At 43.2% G+C, this 19,254-nt stretch overlaps 1 protein-coding gene across 2 annotated transcripts in view; it reads right to left on the minus strand.

Annotated features, from left to right (window-relative positions):
- Nucleotides 1-17,893, minus strand: part of PLEKHS1 (pleckstrin homology domain containing S1) — a 60,196-nt gene extending 42,303 nt beyond the window's left edge. Inside the window, exons 1-2 of one of the 2 annotated variants that reach the window (XM_061634386.1) lie at nt 17,817-17,892; nt 12,560-12,621 (exon numbers count right to left, since the gene is read on the minus strand). Coding sequence is in view for 1 of the 2 variants with exons in the window: in XM_061634385.1 (XP_061490369.1) it covers nt 17,817-17,858 (42 nt within the window). In the remaining variant the exon portion in view is untranslated. Of the gene's footprint in view, nt 1-12,559; nt 12,622-17,816 lie in introns of both variants that reach the window. The other variant, XM_061634385.1, reaches the window with a different exon arrangement.
- Between the last annotated feature and the right edge of the window lie 1,361 nt (nt 17,894-19,254).

Genomic DNA, 19,254 nt, shown 5'->3' on the forward strand with positions numbered 1-19,254 from the left:
ACTTTTGGACGTTACTTGGGGGGGGGGGAACAGGGGAAGTCTTCTGCTCCTCTGATTTGTGGATAAAAATCATGTGCTTCAAATTGGGCTTCTGTGCAGCATCGCTCTTTCCTCGTGCTTTATGGCTGTTTAGGAGGTGACGAGGGAGGAGGTGGAGAATGAGACAGGATGGAGTGGAAAAAACAATTGTTTAACAATGGACGGGAATGGAGGGACAAAAGAGCCAGAGAACAAGGAGGCAGCAGGGAGGCATCAGCAAAATAGACATGAAGACCTGGCTGTGGAGGTGAGAGACAATGATGTGTGTGTGTGTTTGGTGTGCAAAGCGTGTGTGTGTGTGGTGAAGAGACGAGCAGAGCCAAAAGCATTCAGGCTTCAGGGTGAGTGAGGGGCAGGCAGAAATTGCAGCAGCAAGCAGCCAGAGTCCTAAAGAGCTGCCAGTTTTCTTTCCTGCCCTTCCTTTCCCTAACAAGCAGAATGCATCTTTGTTTTGTGAGGAAGCTCTTTTGTGCAAATCCGTCTCCGCATGGCAAATGCAAAGAGTTCCAAACAGGCACTTGTTAAAAATGATTGTATAGCTGACTTACAATACAAATATATACAAGTCTACTCAGAAGTAAGTCTCTTTGTTTAATGGAGTTTACTCCCAGGTAAATCAAATTGGGTATAGGATTGTACTAATTAGGCAACATAAGGACTGGATGAAACTGTACCAATCTGAGGCGGGGAGGAAGAAAAATATGCCCCTTTACAGTACAAAGATGCATCAATCTGGTTAAGGCAAGTAAAATTTGATGCATATAATACAAGTACTAACCTGCAATCCAGTACTTGTCTACTCAGAAGTAAGTCCCATTGGGTTTAATGGGACTTACTCCCAGGCAAGTGTGTATTAAGTACACACTTACCTGGGAGTAAGTCCCATTGAACCCAATAAAGCTTACTTCTGAGTAGACATGTATTGGATTGCAGCCTTAGTTTCCTTTCCACCCCATTTTAATTTTGCCTTCTGTATCTTCACAACAGCCCTGTGAGGTAGGTTAGGCTGAGAGTTAGGGACAGGCCCAAGGCAATAAATAAGCAAAACCAATGATGAATAAAAATTTAAAATGTGAAAATGCTCATGCTCAGAGTATTTTTGTCGCTCTTTGTCAAGGCTTTGTGTGTAGGTTTTTATGTCTACCGTCTCATAACTTCTTTTTGCCTGAGAAGGTTATATTTCATACTGTTACAGATGTTGTTTTTTTAAAACAATTGCCCAAATTCTGTGGGGTTTTTTCCTTGAGTTCTTTGCATTGTTTAGGGGTGGCACTGCAGGAGATCAGGCTCTTATGGACAGCTGTAGGGATAGTAGAAATTAAATGGAGTAAGCCTTTTTTGTATGGAAATACAATTATGGGGAAAGCTTCACCTGTTAACATTCTGTCAGACATCTTATTACTTGTGTGTGCCCCCCTCCCCAGATTTATTTTTGATTTGTGAATGCCATGACCATTGTCATTCTCTCCCCATGTTTAACTTTGCAACAACCCTGTGAGGTAGCTTAGGCTGAGATAATATATGTACATAAGCAGCAGTTGGTAGCTGTAGTTGGTATAGCGTTAATAAAGTATAGTGCCTGAAATGTATTCTGGTAGAGTCCAGTCCTACATATGTCTACTTCAAATTAAGCCTCGTTGAGTTAAGTGGATAAGTATATAGGATTGCAGATTAATTTTTACCTCTGAAAGGAATGCACTGTCAGACCTAGAATTTAAGAGACATACTTTTCTGGATGTGTTTGAAACAGATGGGTAGGTGTGAAGGGAGTTGGGTCTTCAACATAGTGCCCTCCAGACTACAACTCCCATCAGTCTTAGATCATAACGACGCTGAAGTTGGTTTCTAGTTCCCGGTTCCCAGTTAACAGCTACAGTAACTCTAAGCCAAAGTTAACATGTCTCTGAACCCCTAAATATATGTTTGGGTACCCCATAACATATATCGCTGTGATCCAGCGACAGTCACCCTCAAGAATAACAAATTTATTAAATCAAGATTATCAGGCTTCTGAAATGCTCATAAATGCATAATGATGTCATAAAATCATAAAAAAATAAGTAACTGGGTGTGCCCACTCTACAGTCTGTTCTGGGCCAGGACAACTCATACACCCCAAGGAAGGGGAGGGTGTCTTCTACAAGATGCCAGTGCGTCCTTCCTGGCCTGGAGCTTTTGCTGGGTGCAGGGCAGTGATAAGGGCATCTATGCACAACCGAAAGCGACAAAAATATGAAGAAAACAATAAGAAACTGGGAGTGCCCACCCAAAAATCTGCACTATGCCAGGCAGTAGTGTAGTGGCAAATTCAGAAGTGCAGGGTCCCTTCATAATAGTCTCAGCCACAGCCACAGCCAGACCCCCATCTCCCCTTCTTTTGCTCCTGGGTTGAGAATGAGGTCCTTGTTAATGCCTTCTCCCACAACAACTGATGTCCCTATTGCCTAGGAGATGACCAGTATGAAAGGGGAGCTACTAAAAAGAGTCTTCTCAGTGGGTGACTCACCTCCTTTCACTCTGATTGGCTCCAATCAGCAGGAAAGGACAAGGAAGCATATTAGAAGACTCTTCTCAGTGGCTAACACACTCCCCTTTCATGCCGATCAGCTGATATGAGAGACAAAGGGAACTTGCTCCCAAAATTAAGGGGTCTAGGACTCCCTGAGCCCCTGGACAACTACATCTCTGCTGCCAGGGCAAATCATACATCCCAGGAAGGGGGAGGGTGGCCTCTACAAGATGCCAGTACTTCCCACCTGGCCTATAGTTTCTGCTGGGTGCAGGGTACTCATAAGGTCATCTGGCCCTTATGAGAACTAAAATAATGAAGAGTAAGTAGAGAAAAATATGTAATTTGGAGTGAGCACTCCAAAATTTGCTGTGGGCCATGAAACATCATTCATCTGAGCAAAGGGGAGAGGGTCCTCAGCGAGATGCCACCGCATCCTGCCTGGAATGGATTTTCTTGTGGATACACAAAACGGATATGTGCTTCTACGCATAAGAAGCAATGTAGAACGATATAAGAAACTGCGGGTTCCCACCCCAAAATATGCTTTGGGCACTACCAGTCATACATCCACGCATGAAGGAGAGGGTTCCCACCCAGTTCAGGGCTTCTTTTGTATGTATGGTACAGACAAGGGCAATATGTATTAGAAAAATAGCCAATATGTAGAGGACAGAAAATAAGAAACTGGTGTGCCCATCCTAAAAGATGATTTGGGGCACCACATATCATACTTCCATGCATCTGGGAGAGTGTGTTCTATGAGTTGCCATCCCTGCATACTTTAGAGTGTCATCTATGAAATTACGTCTTCTTCAAGAAATAACGTTCCTGCCCATTTGGCTGGGGCAGATTTGCCTACACCCTATTATTGGGAAGGCTCGGGAAGGTTCCAGAAAATTGTGTAATAGGTCAGGTGGTGCACCTTGATCAATTGGGCAAGGGTTTTGAGCAGCTATATATAGCCTGCTCCTCCTTAAGTGCGCGTCTTTTTTGCCTTGCGGCACTTACTGCTGGTTCACGCTTGTAGGGGCTCTTTCAGCGTTCTGTTGGTGATCGTTTCCTTGCTAAATACCTCGTTTACCCTTCTCTGCTCTTTCCTCCTGGTCCCAATTCTCTTCATCATTCTCTGTTGTTGTTTTGAGCCCCAATGAGCAGCTGGGCTGCGGGTGTCTGCCCACGCGCCCTGTGGCTTCTCGCTGGCTTGCCGGCTGTTTTTCTTTGTATTGCCAGCGCTTTAAAGCGTTTGTTGCTTGTGTAGAGCCCAGCTTGTTTTTTCTTAAGGTGTTTGTGGGTGGCGACGTTCCTGGTTGGGGTATTCCCTTGGTTATATATACAAATTTTGATTCCGTTTGTTTTGCCCCCCCCTTTTCTTCCGGTTTGTCTTTAAATTGTTAAAGTTGCTTGCATTTGTGTGCTTTGTTAGTTAGTTTCAGTGCTCTTTGGTTCTTAGATATATATATATTTTGATTGTTGATATATATTTTTTTATTTATTTGTTATTGTGTTATAACCCCCCCTTCCCTCCCTTCTATTATTCCGCTGAACAGCTGTGAGGCTGGATCAGCTGTGAGGCGGCGTGGGAGGCTTTTCCTTGCTTGCCTCCAGCCCTTTGTGTTTGTTTGAATTTCCCGCCTTTTGGTGTTATCCCCAGTTTGGTTTATACTTTATATTTGCAGCGTTTCCCCCACCCCTTACTTGATATAGCAATCAAGTAGTGTTTAATTAATTGGATTTTGAATTAATTATAAATAAATAAATAAATAAATACATAAATACATTTTAAAAAAATTATTTCTTTTTTAACATTTTTTATATACATATAAATAATATCTGCGTTATATTGATAGTTAATTAATTTGTAAGTTGTTTTAATATATATTGGGGTTTTCTTCGGCATAAAATGTTAATTATTGTAAGTATTGGGAATTGATTGGAGTTTCATTCTTTACCCCCCCCCCATTTTAATTCTGTTTGTACTCCTACATTCATGTTTTGGTTTTAAAATGCTGTTCTTGATCAATTAGCTTCATAATTTTGTTGCATTTATTGTGCATGGAGAAAAAGTATAGATGCTTATGTAATATCATCTAAAGGGCAATAGATAATTTATTTTAATGTGAGTTCATTGGAATCCCACATCTCAGACTTCTTATGTGGCTTCAAAATATGTATAAGTGTGATTCAGAGAAAGGTAATTTATGCTATGCAAGCATAAAGGAAATGCTCTACAGCCAGGTGAACTCATTGTTGTGGCTTTCTGAGAGCCAATACATTAAGGTTAATGGAAAAATAAATAAATAAATAAATAAATATATATATATATATATATATATATATATATATATAAGTTTGCTAGATCAGTGTTTGTTGGTTTTTTGAGTGATTAAGTTTTAACTGTAATTTTCTTTATGGATCTCTAGTAGTTAATAAGCTTATAACAATAGTTTTTCTATAGCAGGAGGGTAGCAGGAATGTTTAATATGTTGGTTGCTTAAGGCATTCTATTGCCTGTAGTTTTGAATGCTTTGTTTTATCCCTGAAATAGCTAAATGAAATATACAATATGCCTATTTTAGGAATGATAGCTTATTGGTTCTTGCTTAAACTGCTCCTCTAGCATTTGGTAAATCTATATCATAAAGCTTTTCCAAGGCATTTTTAATTCAATTTAACTTTATTCCAAAAATATGAATAGTATACTGCTTGTTTCACAAGATACAGGTACCCTCTTTAATCACATCTATTTCATGGCAGTCTCGTGCATACTAGGCGCTGCTACCTGTTAGATTCACATTCATTCATACGTCGGGATGGCAGCACTTGTTTACATCATATGAAGAAGAACCTTCTGTGGGAAACCTGCATAGGTTGTGTGGGCTTTTGCGTTATGGCCAGGCTGTCGTCTAGATCCTGATCGTTTCTACTGGGTTGTGCAAGTGCTGCTGGCCAGATGTGACTTCAACGGCCATTCTTTCTTCAAGAACAAAGGACTTGCTCCTGTAGCTTGAACTGTAGGTAAGCTTTGATGCAGTCGGTGGTTGGTATTTTGGTGTCAATTTAGGATCTTGGGTGTGCCGAATAATGGCTGGCTGCTTTTAAGGGGCCTGGGGCTCACAATAGAATTTAATTTCTGGACTATTTTCCAACAGTGCTTGCGGTATATATGTGGCCTTCTGCCCTTCTGATCTGCATGATACGTTCAGTGCAGCACTTGGCTATGGTTATGTGGTAAATCCCCAGAACCTCAACGTGATTTGAGCTATGCGCCTTGTGCATGCGTTTATTCCGCAAAGTACAGTTGCATTCTACCCGAATGCCGCCTGATCCTATGAGGCCATCCCCCCCCATGTATGAATGATGTACACCTTGTTGCAGCCCATGCTCTACTAAGGAAGGCAGGACATTACTGTTGGAAATATGTCCTGCCTCCTTTTTGCCTTTTTTCTTTAATTTTCAGGCCAAATGCATTCAAGAACCCATTTTATGAAAACCAAATGAGGCTAGTCGCATTCCACCCTGATACCGCCTGGTCCTATGTGGCCCCTGTTATACTGTTGATGTTCCTGCCTTCGATGATTCTTAGTGCCCCCCCCTCTTCCAGGCCGGTTATCCTGGGCTGGGGCCTTACCAATAATTTTAGGGAGCCTTTTGCCCTGGTAAAATTAGCTTTCCGGGCAAGTCATTGTAATATTTGAGCCCTGCACTTATATTGCTGTGCTGTTGTCAGCGCATATGTTTAAGACGGACCAGTGGGCTTGTGATTGAGTGGTGAAGCTGAGGGGCTGCCCATCGCCCTCTCTGTCCCTGGTTCGCTGAGGGACCTTTCTCTCTGATTAGGCCAGTGGGCCGGTACTATCTTTTCATGTATCAATGGCTACGCATTGATTCAGTTTTGATTATTGCTATGTTGTTCGCAAGGCCATTATGTTTAAGGATTACATTTCTTTCATACAGGAGCAGCTGCAACAGTTGCCATCGTGGGCACGTGTTCTGGAAGTATTCTGCTATTTATGCTGTATTCAAAAGGCAAAAACTTATTTCTGTCATAACTATCGCTTGACACTTCTCGGCGCTGGCCTTTAATCCAAGGCAAGAGGAATGCAGGATCATTCTGTGGATTTAGGGTCAGTAAGGTCCTTGTGGGTTGGTCGCGTTCCGCTCCTAGGGCCTCTGACCGGAGGAGGCTAATCACGCCCAATGTCCTCCTTCAGATCCTGCCTTTATTTAGGTCAATGTGCTCATCTTGTATGAGTCACACCTGTTCGCCGCAGTAACTCTGACGATGTTCTATGGTGCTTTTCGCCCTAGTGAATTATTGGTTTCCTCAAAGCGCGATGTGTCCTATCTGGCCTTATGCTCTGGCGATTGCACGTTAGGTGCAGATTTAGTGAGGTTCTCCTTAAAAGTCTATAAGACTGATCAAAAGGGCCACGACAGTTTTGCTTCTTTATAATTGCCAGGTACCTGACTTATGGCCATTTTCCGCTATGCAGCAATGTTTGTGTTTCAGGCCAGCTGGCCAGCGTTATCTCTTATACATGCAGATGGTTCTGCCCTGACTCAGTTTCAATTTTGGGCCGTTGTTCGGCGGGCCTTGTTGGCCAGTGGTTGCGATGTTGGAGTCTATGGGCTGCATTCCTTCCAGATTGGAGTGGCTACGGCCACTGCCCTTGTGGGCTTGAGCATTGAGGATGTCCAGGTGATTGGCAGGTGGCGTTCTTCAGCTATAACTTCTGCCCTTGCTCCCAGCACTCAGAGGGTGTACCAGCTTGCCTTGGGGACGTTCCAGGCATTCCGTGCCATTAGTGCTTTGCCTCCTGTATGGCCTATTCTTGTTCACATTGGCTGCAGTTTATCTATATCTGAATGGGCAATCTCGTATTTCTACCATCGCCGGACACCTCTCTGCGCTGGCCTTTATTTCCAAGGCAAGAGGAATGCAGGATCATTCTGTAGATTTTAGGGTCAGGAAGGCCCTTCAGGGTTGGTCGCATTCCGCTCACAGGCCCACTGACCAAAGGAGGCCAATCACGCCCGATGTTCTCCTTCAGATTCTGCCTTTATTTAGGTCTCTGTGCTCATCTCAGTATGAGTCGCACCTGTTTGCCGCAGTAACACTGACAATGTTCTATGGTCATTTCGCCCTAGCGAAGTACTGGCTTCCTCGAAGTGCGATGTGTCCTATCGAGCCTTTTGCTTTGGCGATTGCACGCTAGGTGCAGATATAGTTAGGCTTTCCCTTCGAGTCTCTAAGACTGATCAAAAGGGCCGTGGCAGTATTATTTCATTGAGAGTTTGCCAGGTCCCTGAATTGTGCCCAGTGGCTGCAGTGCGTTTATTTCTGTCAATGAGGCCAGCGGGCCAGCGTTACCTCTTTATACATGTGGATGGTTCTGCCCTGACTCAATTTCAATTTTGGGCCGTTGTTTGGCGGGCCTTGTTGGCCAGTGGTCGCGATGCTGGAGTCTATGGGCTGCATTCCTTTTGGATTGGGGCGGCTACGGCCGCCGCCCTTGTGGGCATGAGCGTTCAGGATATTCAGGCGATTGGAAGGTGGCGTTCTTCCGCTTTCAAGTCTTATATCAGGTATTGATTCTGATGTATTGTTCTTTCTTTCTTAGGTGTGCTGAGCCTTCCGGTGCCTGCGAGGGTCGTCCTGTGTAGCCACTCGATTTTATTTTGGGCCCATCAGAGAGCCTTTTCTACGCTTGCCGGGACACAGCTGCAGCTTTCCGCTAGAGCAACGGTTGGCTGGGTGGCTCAGAGGGGCATGCTTTGGGATGTGCTCATGCCTTTGGTGTGTCGCCTTATGGCATCGCTTAACCGGCCACATGTGTTGGTGGTTCATTTAGGGAAAAACGACTTGGTGCAGCAGCCGGGTATGGATCTACTGCTTAGGATCACCCGGGATTTTAATGCTTTTTCCAGTCATACCCGGCCCTTGTTATAGTGTGGTCCGACATGCTGGTGCGATGTGTTTGGAGGGGTGCACTGCACCCCAACAGGATCGACAGATCCAGAAAGTGTGTGAGTAAGAAAGTTAGGAATTTAGTTTTGTCATTGGGTGGGGCATATATTCCACATGATAGGATCCGTTTTCATGCTCCATATCTGTTTCGAGAAGATGGTGTCCATCTTTCGGATATTGGGTGTGATTTGCTATTGGAGGATTATAGGTTGGGTTTGGGGGCTTTGTTTACTTTGGGTTGAGGGGACCAAGCTTCAGCTGATCCCCTCTTGTGGCGTTGGATTCGGGCAGGTGAGGTAATTGGGGTTAAAATTGAGGTGGATGAGGCATTTGGGAAAAGGGCACCCCCTGGTGAAACATCAAGGCATAATGTCTGGTGTGGATCCGGGGGGTGTCCACGTGGGACCGGCTTGCGCATCATGGTGAACGCCTGTACGGTGGGGCCAGGATGCGGAGGTTGGAACCACAAACCTGACTCCGATTGCAAGGAGGGAGAAGTTTTCCCACATCCTTTTCTGGGGAGTTGCAGTACGATGTGACTGACTTGCCTCCTGGTTGGGAGGGTCTAGACCCTCATAGATAGGTTGAGCCTCACCTGCCCGAAGGATTTGAGATTCTTTAATTGGCAGATTGGAATTTGATTGATTATGTGTTATATTTTAATAAATATAACATTTCAACCATACATGTGTCACGAGTCTTCCTTGGTGTGTTGGCAATAACGTTCCTGCCCGTTTGGCTGGGGCGGATTTGCCTACGCCCTATTATTGGGAAGGCTCGGGAAGGTTCCAGAAAATTGTGTAATAGGTCAGGTGGTGCACCTTGACCAATTGGGCAAGGGTTTTGAGCAGCTATATATAGCCTGCTCCTCCTTAAGTGCGCGCCTTTTTTGCCTTGCGGCACCCACCCACCCCTCCCTTGTCAGTATGGGCTTTGCTAGTCGCCTGAGGGGGCTGAGTAGGAATTTTTTTTTGGAGATTCTGATTTCAGAATGTCTTTGGTTTTGCCTACTCCATACTGCTTGGGTTTGATTCATTTGGCTTGTTCTGGGTGGGTTGTGGTGATTCCGGTTTGGCTGGTGTTGGATTCGGGCAGGTGAGGTAATTGGGGTTAAAATTGAGGTGGATGAGGCATTTGGGAAAAGGGCACCTCCTGGTGAAACATCAAGGCGTAATGTCTGGTGTGGATCCGGGGGGTGTCCACGTGGGACCGGCTTGTGCATCATGGTGAACGCCTGTATGGTGGGGCCAGGATGCGGAGGTTGGAACCACAAACCTGACTCCGATTGCAAGGAGGGAGAAGTTTTCCCACATCCTTGTCTGGGGAGTTGCAGTACGATGTGACTGACTTGCCTCCTGGTTGGGAGGGTCTAGACCCTCATAGATAGGTTGAGCCTCACCTGCCCAAAGGATTTGAGATTCTTTAATTGGCGGATTGGAATTTGATTGATTATGTGTTATATTTTAATAAATATAACATTTCAACCATACATGTGTCACAAGTCTTCCTTGGTGTGTTGGCAATCATTGTTTGTTGACCCTGCCACGAGTCCTTCTGTCACCAACATCAGTGGCTTTTAAAAATAACAATAATTGAGCTATAACAAAGTAAGTAACAGGGAAGAGCAATACAAATTTTTTTAAAATCCACATAGATCATAAGCACTGGCCGTAAGCACTGGCATAGCATAGAGGACACCCTGTCATTTTCTGGGGTGTCTGATTTGTCTTGGCCCAGAGAAGATTTTGTGGTGAACACCCCTGGATATTTATTCTTTGCTTTTTGTCTCTTTGGTTGTGCAAAGATGCCCTTGTACACGCCCTGAATCCAACAGAAACTCTGGGCTAGGTGGGAAGCATTGGTATCTTGTAGAAGACATCCTCCCCTTTCCTTGGGTGTATGATTTTTCCTGGCCCAGAGCAGGTTGTGGGGTGGGCACCCTCAGTTTCTTATTTTTTTCTTATTTTGCCAATTTTGGTTGTGCATAGATGCCCTTATCCCTGCCCTGCACCCAGCAAATGTTGTGGCCCAGGCAGGATGTACTGGCATCTCGTAGAGGACACCCTCCTCTTTCCTGGGGTGTATGATTTCTCCTGGCCCAGAGCAGATTTTGTCTGATGTGCTGTTTGAGCATTCTGTTCTTTTGAGACATAACATAAATGTATTGTAAAAGCAGCATTTGAAGTATAAAATTTGATTTCAAGTGAATTATGTGTGTGTTGGGGTATCATCATTGCTGGGGGTGGGGTGGGGTGATCTGAGATTCTGTTATGCCATTCTGTTAATCTTACAGATAAAAAAATATTCTACTACCCTCTGTGGGTGTGTGTGCTGATTTTTATGCTGTTTTAGGTTACTTAGATGTGCAGCAGCCAAGGCCAGCACCTTGTAGGCATTTTTTTTAAAGTAACTGAAATGTAATTGTAGTGATTACTTTTGAGTAAAAGCAAAGTAATCAGTTACTTTCAGAGCAATTATAATAGTAATTACTACTTTTTTGGGCCATGGAACTGTAATTTATTACTTTTTAAAAATAATCTTCCAAGCTCTGTGTATAACAGAGGGACTCTAAAATCACAACTTCCGTCCCCCTCCCCAGCCCATTGTTCCAGCCATCTACTTCCTTAGCAGCCTGCAATTGGAAATCAGAAGGGAAGAGTAGCTAGAGCAACTAACTGTGCAGGAGGTAGGACAGAGATTCATTGCCCCTTGTTAACATGCACCTTTTATAGTTAAATCAAGACTAGTGTCGGAAGGCAGAGCTGGGGTCCCAATCCCGGGGAGCTGGATCCCGGAGAGTTGGGAGAAGAGTATTCGGATGGATGGCAGAGGGAAGGGGGAGGAACTTCCCCCCTTTGGAGCAAAGACGAAACAGAGGAACTGCCAGTGATAAGGTCGCTTAGCAACGGGGAGCCTGAGCCCTCCCTGGACATTCTCACGCCTCCCCCTCTTTCAGGCTCAGAGCAAGAGGGGGAAGAGGGAGGGCTGCTCACAGCCGAAAAGCGGGGAGGCAGTTTACCATCAGCCCCTCCCCTATCCCCCATCCTGGAATCGGAAACTTCAGAAGAGGAGGGGGTGATGCTTCCCCCCTCACCGTGCACACGCAGACAGCTGAAAAGACAGGAGAGAAGGGGGGGAAGGCGGGCAGTACCTGAGGGGCAGTTAAGGAGGAGCGAAAGATTGCGCGCCCGTTTGGCCCCTTCTTAAAGAACAGGCGGGAAGAAGTCCCTTGCTCTGTCAACTTTCTCCCAATGCCGCAGGACCTGTATCCCTGTATTGCTTCATGAGAAAACGCAGTCTTTGTTTGGACATTACCCTAATAAAACACGAATTAACTACAGCCGTTGGTCTGGTTCCTGAGTCACATCCTGGGCCTGACAACTAGTCACACATTACTTTACATGAGTACAGGACAGATGCAATGACAGACCTATCAGATATAGTGCAAGATCGAATCTCTAAATGAATTAGCTTGTGCTATAAAAACCCTAGTCAGCTGGAATAGCACAGTGGGGAGGAGAGCCTGGCTGGGAATCCAGAATCTGTGAGTTCAAGTCACCGCTCGTGTCTCCTGGGTGTCAAGGACCAGCTAAAGATCACCCCACAGTGAGTGGCCGCTCTGGGGTTATGTGCCCTGCCACTTGTGCAGCCTTGGGCAATCTGCATAGTCCCAAGGAGCCCATTTGTCCCCCAGCTGGCAGGTGCTGACAAGGAAGAGGCTGGCTTGTGCAGCTGTGGCAAGCTGAGCAGGCCCTAGCCAGCTGGGGAGGACTAGCCTCAGAGGGAGGCAATGGTAAACCCCCTCTGAATACCGCTTACCATGAAAACCCTATTCATAGGGTAGCTGTAAGTCGGGATCGACTTGAAGGCAGTCCATTTCCATCCCCCCCCCCCATAAAAACCCTAAAGAAATTCTTATTTTGTAGATGGAATAGGGTATATGTATTGGTACCAACTACATTGCGAGAATATTCATAATGGAGTTGAACTAACTTGTCTGTATATTTATTTAAAATGTGATCCTGAAATTGCATCCGTACCAAAATAAGGTGTGTTGTTAATTCAGATCCAGATGATGACAACTGATAGTAGTTCAACCTATCTAAAAAGAAAATGGAATGTTGTAAGGTATGCAGTATGTGATTGCTGAACATTTTCATTTTGACAGTTTTAATTAGAACAATGGATATGAACCCTGAAAAAAAATGTTCCTCAGAAAGCATTTTATTGTTTGACCAATGTTTAGATTATAGTGCATATTTTAGAATGACAAATTTGTGTGGAAATATTGGAAACAAATTTTAATATGAAGTGCTCAAAACCACGCTTGTCCTGTAAAACACAGGAAAAAAAGACTCCAAAGTCAGTAAGATGCTTGCAATTAATAATAAAATCTATACTTTTCCTATTTATCTACATTTTATGCTGCATCCTAGCTTCCAGTTCAAAGTAGTTTACAATGGCTTAACATAAAGTCCAGACTGTTTTGAGCTCAACATATGCCTGCTCCCCTATGTCTCTATCATAACTTCTAAGACCAACCAAGAACATCCCCTTAGTAAGATCACCTATGAACCTGTTCCTGTTTTTCTAACACATTGATGTTTTTTAAATAGGCTGGAGAAGAATCACAGAATAGTAGAGTTGGAAGGAACTAATAAGGCCATCGAGTCCAACCCCCTGCTCAGTGCAGGAATCCAAGTTAAAGCATACCCGACAGATGGCTGTCCATCTGCCTCTTGAATGCCTTCAGTATTCCAGTATAAGCAGGGGTACTTAACATATACCTTCCTAACCTGCTTTGAAAGATGTCTCATCAGGTCAAAACACAGAGGCATTAGGACATTAGAAGTCGAAGGCTCTGGGGCACCTTGGTATGTGAAAGTTGGTTGGTGGTTGCTTCGAATAGTATTTGGGCAAGCCTATAGAGCTGGAGTGGGGAACGTTTTTCTGGCCAAGGACTGCATTATCCTGGTGGAAAGCTGTCAGCTGCCTCATTCCAAAAGTGGGTGGGGCCAGACATCCAATCTGTCTCTCTCTCTCTCTCCCACACACAGGTGAGGAACCTTTTTCAATCCAAGAGCCGGATAAAGAACTGGTCTACTCTCCATAGGCCATTTTGGACAGCTGGGCATCAGGTGAAAATTTCAAAGGGGCTCAAACTTCAGAGGGGCTCACTGTCAGCACTGATAAGCCTACATGTATACTATCAGCCCACACGCACACATACAAAAGCCACACTTCACACAGATACCCCCATTCGGTCTTTCACCCCCATTCACATGCATACACCTCCATTCTCTCTTACACACTGAATATATGCCCCCATTCTCTTACATATGCTCTGTTCACATGCACACCACATTCTCTCTGCACTGCCCATCGGGAAAAATTAGTATGGAGGCACACATGAGGGCATTGCACAATGCGCTCTGATGCCAAAGCAGCCACAAGTCCATAATTCAATACCATCTTAAAACCCTAAAGTAAAGGTAAAGGTATCCCTGCACTTGTAGTGCGAGTCGTTTCCGACTCTTAAGGTGACGTCTTGAGACGTTTACTAGGCAGACCATATACATGGGGTGGGATTGCCAGTTCCGTCCCCAGCCTTTCTTTACCCCCCAGCATATGCCGGGTACTCATTTTACCGACCACGGATGGATGGAAGGCTGAGTGGACCTCGACCCCTTTTACCGGAGATTCGATTTCCTCCTTCCGTTGGAATTGAACTCCGGCCGTGAGCAGAGCTTTCAGCTGCGTTACTGCCGTTTACCACTCTGCACCACGGAAGATCTCTTAAAACCCTAGGTAAGCATTTATTCATCTGACTTACCATTTCCCTCCTTCAACAAACATTGACTTCTCATTCCCCAGTCTCATCCTGTCTGTTGAACAGGGATTGTGTCCCTCATTCTAAACTTTATTCCATGTACTGTTGAGGAACAGTCCTTCTACCTTGTCAGTAACAAGTGTCACCTATCTATTCTAGGGACTTTTCAGTCAAAATGTAGGGGTAAGACTGTGCTGGGACCATCAAGGGACAACATTTTCAACCTGCCTTGCTCCACCCCTCTGTCTGGACCATATCAGGAGGAGGTACAGACTGGGGGGTACTGCTGCTGGGGTGAGACTGTGCTGGGACCATCAAGGGCACACTTTTCCACCTGCATTGCCCCCCACCCCTGCTCTCAGTGACATTTTTCTGGGGACTGTCCTTTACCAGGAAAATAAATGCTTTTGTATAGCTGTTGATGCTTTTTAGGAAAGCTACAATTTTGTTAGTTTGATTTTTTGTAAATTGTATTGTTTTTATTTGTATTTTGTATTTGTGTTTTTTATTTGTGTGTAAGCGGCCTAGAAATAAAACATAACATAACAAAATGCTTGTAAAACACTCAACTGATTTGGACCAAAGTAGCATGTGAAAGCTGATGACAAATACACAATACTTGTGGGTTTAATCTAACAAAACGGTGCTTCTGTGCCTGTGGATTCTATGGTTTTCATACCATCGGCTGATCGTCTGTGTCTGGCCTGCTGACACCATCTGCAGTGTTCTTTCAAAGCAGGTTAAGCAAGGCACCAAGAGACAGGAATGGTAGAGAGATTACAGGTCAAAAGAGGAGTTTCTATGAGAGAACGAAGATAGTCCATTGCATTGAAAGTCCTTTTGTTTGTTTTACTTTATGGAAGTAGCAGTCATATTGAAAAATAAAGATAAGGAGGAACACATGGACTTTCAATTAATATAGAATGACACAAACATTACTCCCTAGCAAGCAACTGCAATATATTTTTCAGGAATATCTTGAAACAACAACAAAACAGGAAGAAATAGGACAGCAGGGGGGAAATCCCGGGGGGGGGAAATAAAAGTCGGTCAGGCATGCATAACAGATGTTATTTGGGCTTTCAGCAACTCCAAGCTAACACTTCAGTCCAGCACAATCAGAACAATGCTGGAGAAAATGCACACCAACATCTCAGCTTAGAGATCAGCTATTTACCTGGCCCTATAGCTCTCTCCTCCAGGCTGCCACACACAAAAGAAGGTGGAATCAAAGAGGAGAAGGTATATTTCAGGAGCATCCTGAGCACATTGGGGTATAGGAACCACATATCACATGGATGCTGTGAATGAACTCACATGTCACACAAAGAAGAGTGACTTGCATACAAATAACTCTCCTGACATGTCATTTGCAAGAATGGATAAAACAACCTTTTTTAATGAATTTGTGCCCCATCCTTCAGTGTAAAAGCATTTTTACAGTGGCTGCAATGAATGAAAGTAGCACATCTATGCCATTGCAACCTTGTTCTTCAGCTAAATTATCATGAATGTTGTTTTCACAGTCTATCTACAGGAGGCTAAACAACATAGCTTATTCTACATTTGCTGTAATTGTTTGGAATATGTACTAAGCATACAGCTATCCTAAACTTGCAAACCGCTTATATACTTCTTTGAAGTGGCACATAAATTACCTAAATAAATAAAATAAAGGTTGAAAATGTTTGCAATAGATTCAGGACACTGACACAAGCCTAAATACCGATGTTTGTGTAATTCAATTTATTTATTAATGTAGCAGCTAGATTTCCCCAGCTAAATAGTCTTTGTTCCTACAACTGCTAGCAGGATCTAGGTGCTTTTGAATTCAGATTTGTTTGTAGCAGTGGGGGGGGGGCAGCGACAGATGGAAGCCGATTAACTCTTCCAGGCGTCTTTTCATCAGTGTTAGAGCACTTCCAAACATGGGCTTTATGCTACAAACAGATAATTCAAATACTGCAGACAGGTAGCTGGCAACAGGTTTGATAGGAGCACTGATTTCATAATAAACACCCATCTGGGAGCAACCTAAATTGTCTTCCCTCAACAAGCTGCTCTTTGACTCATGGGGAAAAAATACAGGTATCTATTTTTACAAGGTTTCACTATGGTTGAGCAATAAATTTAAACCTGACGTACCACTGTCTGTCCTCTTTCGTCAATCTCCCCCTCTGCCCAGTTTGACCACTGAATCTGTCCTGGACTATTTGATTTGAGAACTGATCCTTAACCAAGCTATTGCACTTTTTGGAAAGTGAGTTTGAAGGCAGTCTGTCTTCCCTGAAAATACAGTATTTGCCTCCCACTTCTTGCTGAATTTGGAGTTGATTCAGGTGTTCTCTAAAGAACTCCATTTCAGCTTTGTCCAGCACTTCCATTTTTCTTCCTTTAAGATTCAAGCAATGTGCATTCAATTTTCCTTATGATTTTATTTTGCCTTCATGCTGAATGACTCCAGAGACTGGTAATACATTGGTCTTTTTGTTACAGTCCTGTGCCTATTGACCTATGACTCCAATTGACTGACCACATTACCTCTGTTATATTCCGGGAAAAACCATTCAAAAAAACTTTTTTTAAAAGCCCCCCCCCGTTAATTATTACTCACGGCTCTGCATCCATAGAGAAGAACATATGATGCTTTGGTTATGGGGCGGTATATAAATGTAATAAATAAATAAAAATAATGACTGATATTACAATCCTATACACACTGACCTCAGAATAAGTCACATTGAACTTAATAGGATTTTCTGCTCAGTAGATGTGCCACGGAATGCACTGTATGTCATTTACAGCTTGAACTATTTAACTGAACAATTAAAAGATCTCCAAACAAATACTTTAAAATTATAAAGACAGCATAAACAGTTTCCATATTACTACTTGGGTCTGGCTAGTTACAGATAGATTGTCCTGGTAAAGTCTTAACTTGGGAAAGTCTTCAGAATTAAGAGCCAATGCTGTGTTATGCTACATACCCCAAAGCAGCAATTAGGAAATATTAAGAGCAGGATGAGGAAACAAAATATGAAGGAATGCCATGATATGCAGAGAAAAAGAGTCTCGTGAATGTACACTAGGTACTGGTCATCTGCAAAATGTCAGGTTTAGAAGAGAGGGTGGTCACTATTTAAATCACAGCATGTTTTCATGTGCAAATTCCATTTATTGGAAGGAAAAGCTTTTAAATAGGACAAGTCTTACTCAAGTTGCATTGTAATTATTTTTATATGCGGTTATATATGAAAAATGACAAAAGTTTAAAAATACTCGCTCAAGTTACTAAATAAAAATTTCCTACCTGTGTCTCCTTGACTTTGTTTGCAGAATTTATAATAGGGGTACAGTTTAGCCTCTTTAAAATAAAAACTAAACAAGCACTTAAGTAAAAATGTGGAGTGTGAAATTGGATGTACTAACTTCAACTCTGAAAAAAAAAAGTATGTAGGGGTACTTACAAGCGCAGGGTGTTTGCCATGTTGTAGATCAGCAATGTCCATCCATGCTCATGATACATTTCTTGAGCACTGTTTTGCTCTTAGTTTAATGCTGAGCAGGCAGCAGGTGCCTCCTTTTATCAGTCTGTGAAATGCAGGACGTACTATGAGTCATAAGGAAATACCCAAGCTTTTTTTGTGTGTGGTCAAATGTACAACCTTCCTGTTGTGCTGAAAGATTTAGAATGGGGAAAACCAGGAGAGGATAGCTTAATGTGCATTAGAAAAGTCCTGATAGACATACCGATAACAGTCTTACACTAAACTCAGTCACAAAATGCATTCAGGTTGGAAGAAAGGGAAAATGCATTTAGTTTCCTTGTTTGTTTCTCTTTACCAGCAATATATTTTTAAAAATATTTTGTTGATATTTCAGTACTCTGAAATTCATCGGAGAACACAAAATAAAGTGCTACGATGCAATTATTGTGTGCTTTATTTTGAATGATCATTCCAACAAAAAAAGAATCTATGTGGTATATTGACTTCCATCCTCACACCAGCATATTGAAGTTCAAGACAGATTGCAATCATAATCCCACTTACCTGAGAATAAAGCCCGCCAAATTCAATAGGACTTACTTCTGTGTAGACATGATTTTTTGAGACTTGCAATTTATGAGACTCGCAAGCAAAAGCACAGCTTCTTTTAACTTGGACATTCCAAAGTGATCAAAATTTAGGGATTTCCCAAAAGTTTAAGCTGTCAGCATCCATCAACTAAGTTGCAATGCTATGCAGTTATATAGAGTTAAGTCCCACTTAATTCAACAGGACTCACTTCTGGATAGACATGAATTAAGAGTGTGCTATTGTGCTGTAAGATAAAGTTAAAGGAACTACCACTGGAGCTGTTATAGTTTTAATGAAAATGTCCTTTACATTTTGTTAGAAATCTTGGGAGTCTCAAAACTCTCCCTTATTAGCTGACATGATTATGACATCTTAGGTCTCTTCCTCCTACGGACAGAAGGATGTGTCAATTTGGATGTGAATTTCAAAGGATGGCTTTGTTTCAGTTCTTATTGTTTCAAAGTACAAATTTTATAGATTTGCCTTTATATGTGAACTGAATTGAATTTCTCCCATCCTTAATTCTGCCAGTTACTGTGAGGAACTATCCCACACTCCTTGACTGTCACTTTGCAGACTGCAAAATCTTACCCTGACACATCAGGCCTCTGGAGAAGATGCTACACTTTTCACCGGGGCAAGGGGCGGGGGGAGATGACTGCCTCTTTTCCTCCAGGAAGGAACTGTACTCAGTGAGATATGGCATCCAGAACTATACACAGAGCTCCAAATCAGTATAAGTTTTTTTTTAGGAATGACAACCATAATTGTAAATGTGTTTGTCTTGTCCCATAAACCCACTGGAAGAGAGAAGTAGGTATTCTTT

Source organism: Rhineura floridana, chromosome 7 (assembly GCF_030035675.1).
Source record: "Rhineura floridana isolate rRhiFlo1 chromosome 7, rRhiFlo1.hap2, whole genome shotgun sequence".
NCBI classification, from domain to species: Eukaryota; Metazoa; Chordata; class Lepidosauria; order Squamata; family Rhineuridae; genus Rhineura; species Rhineura floridana.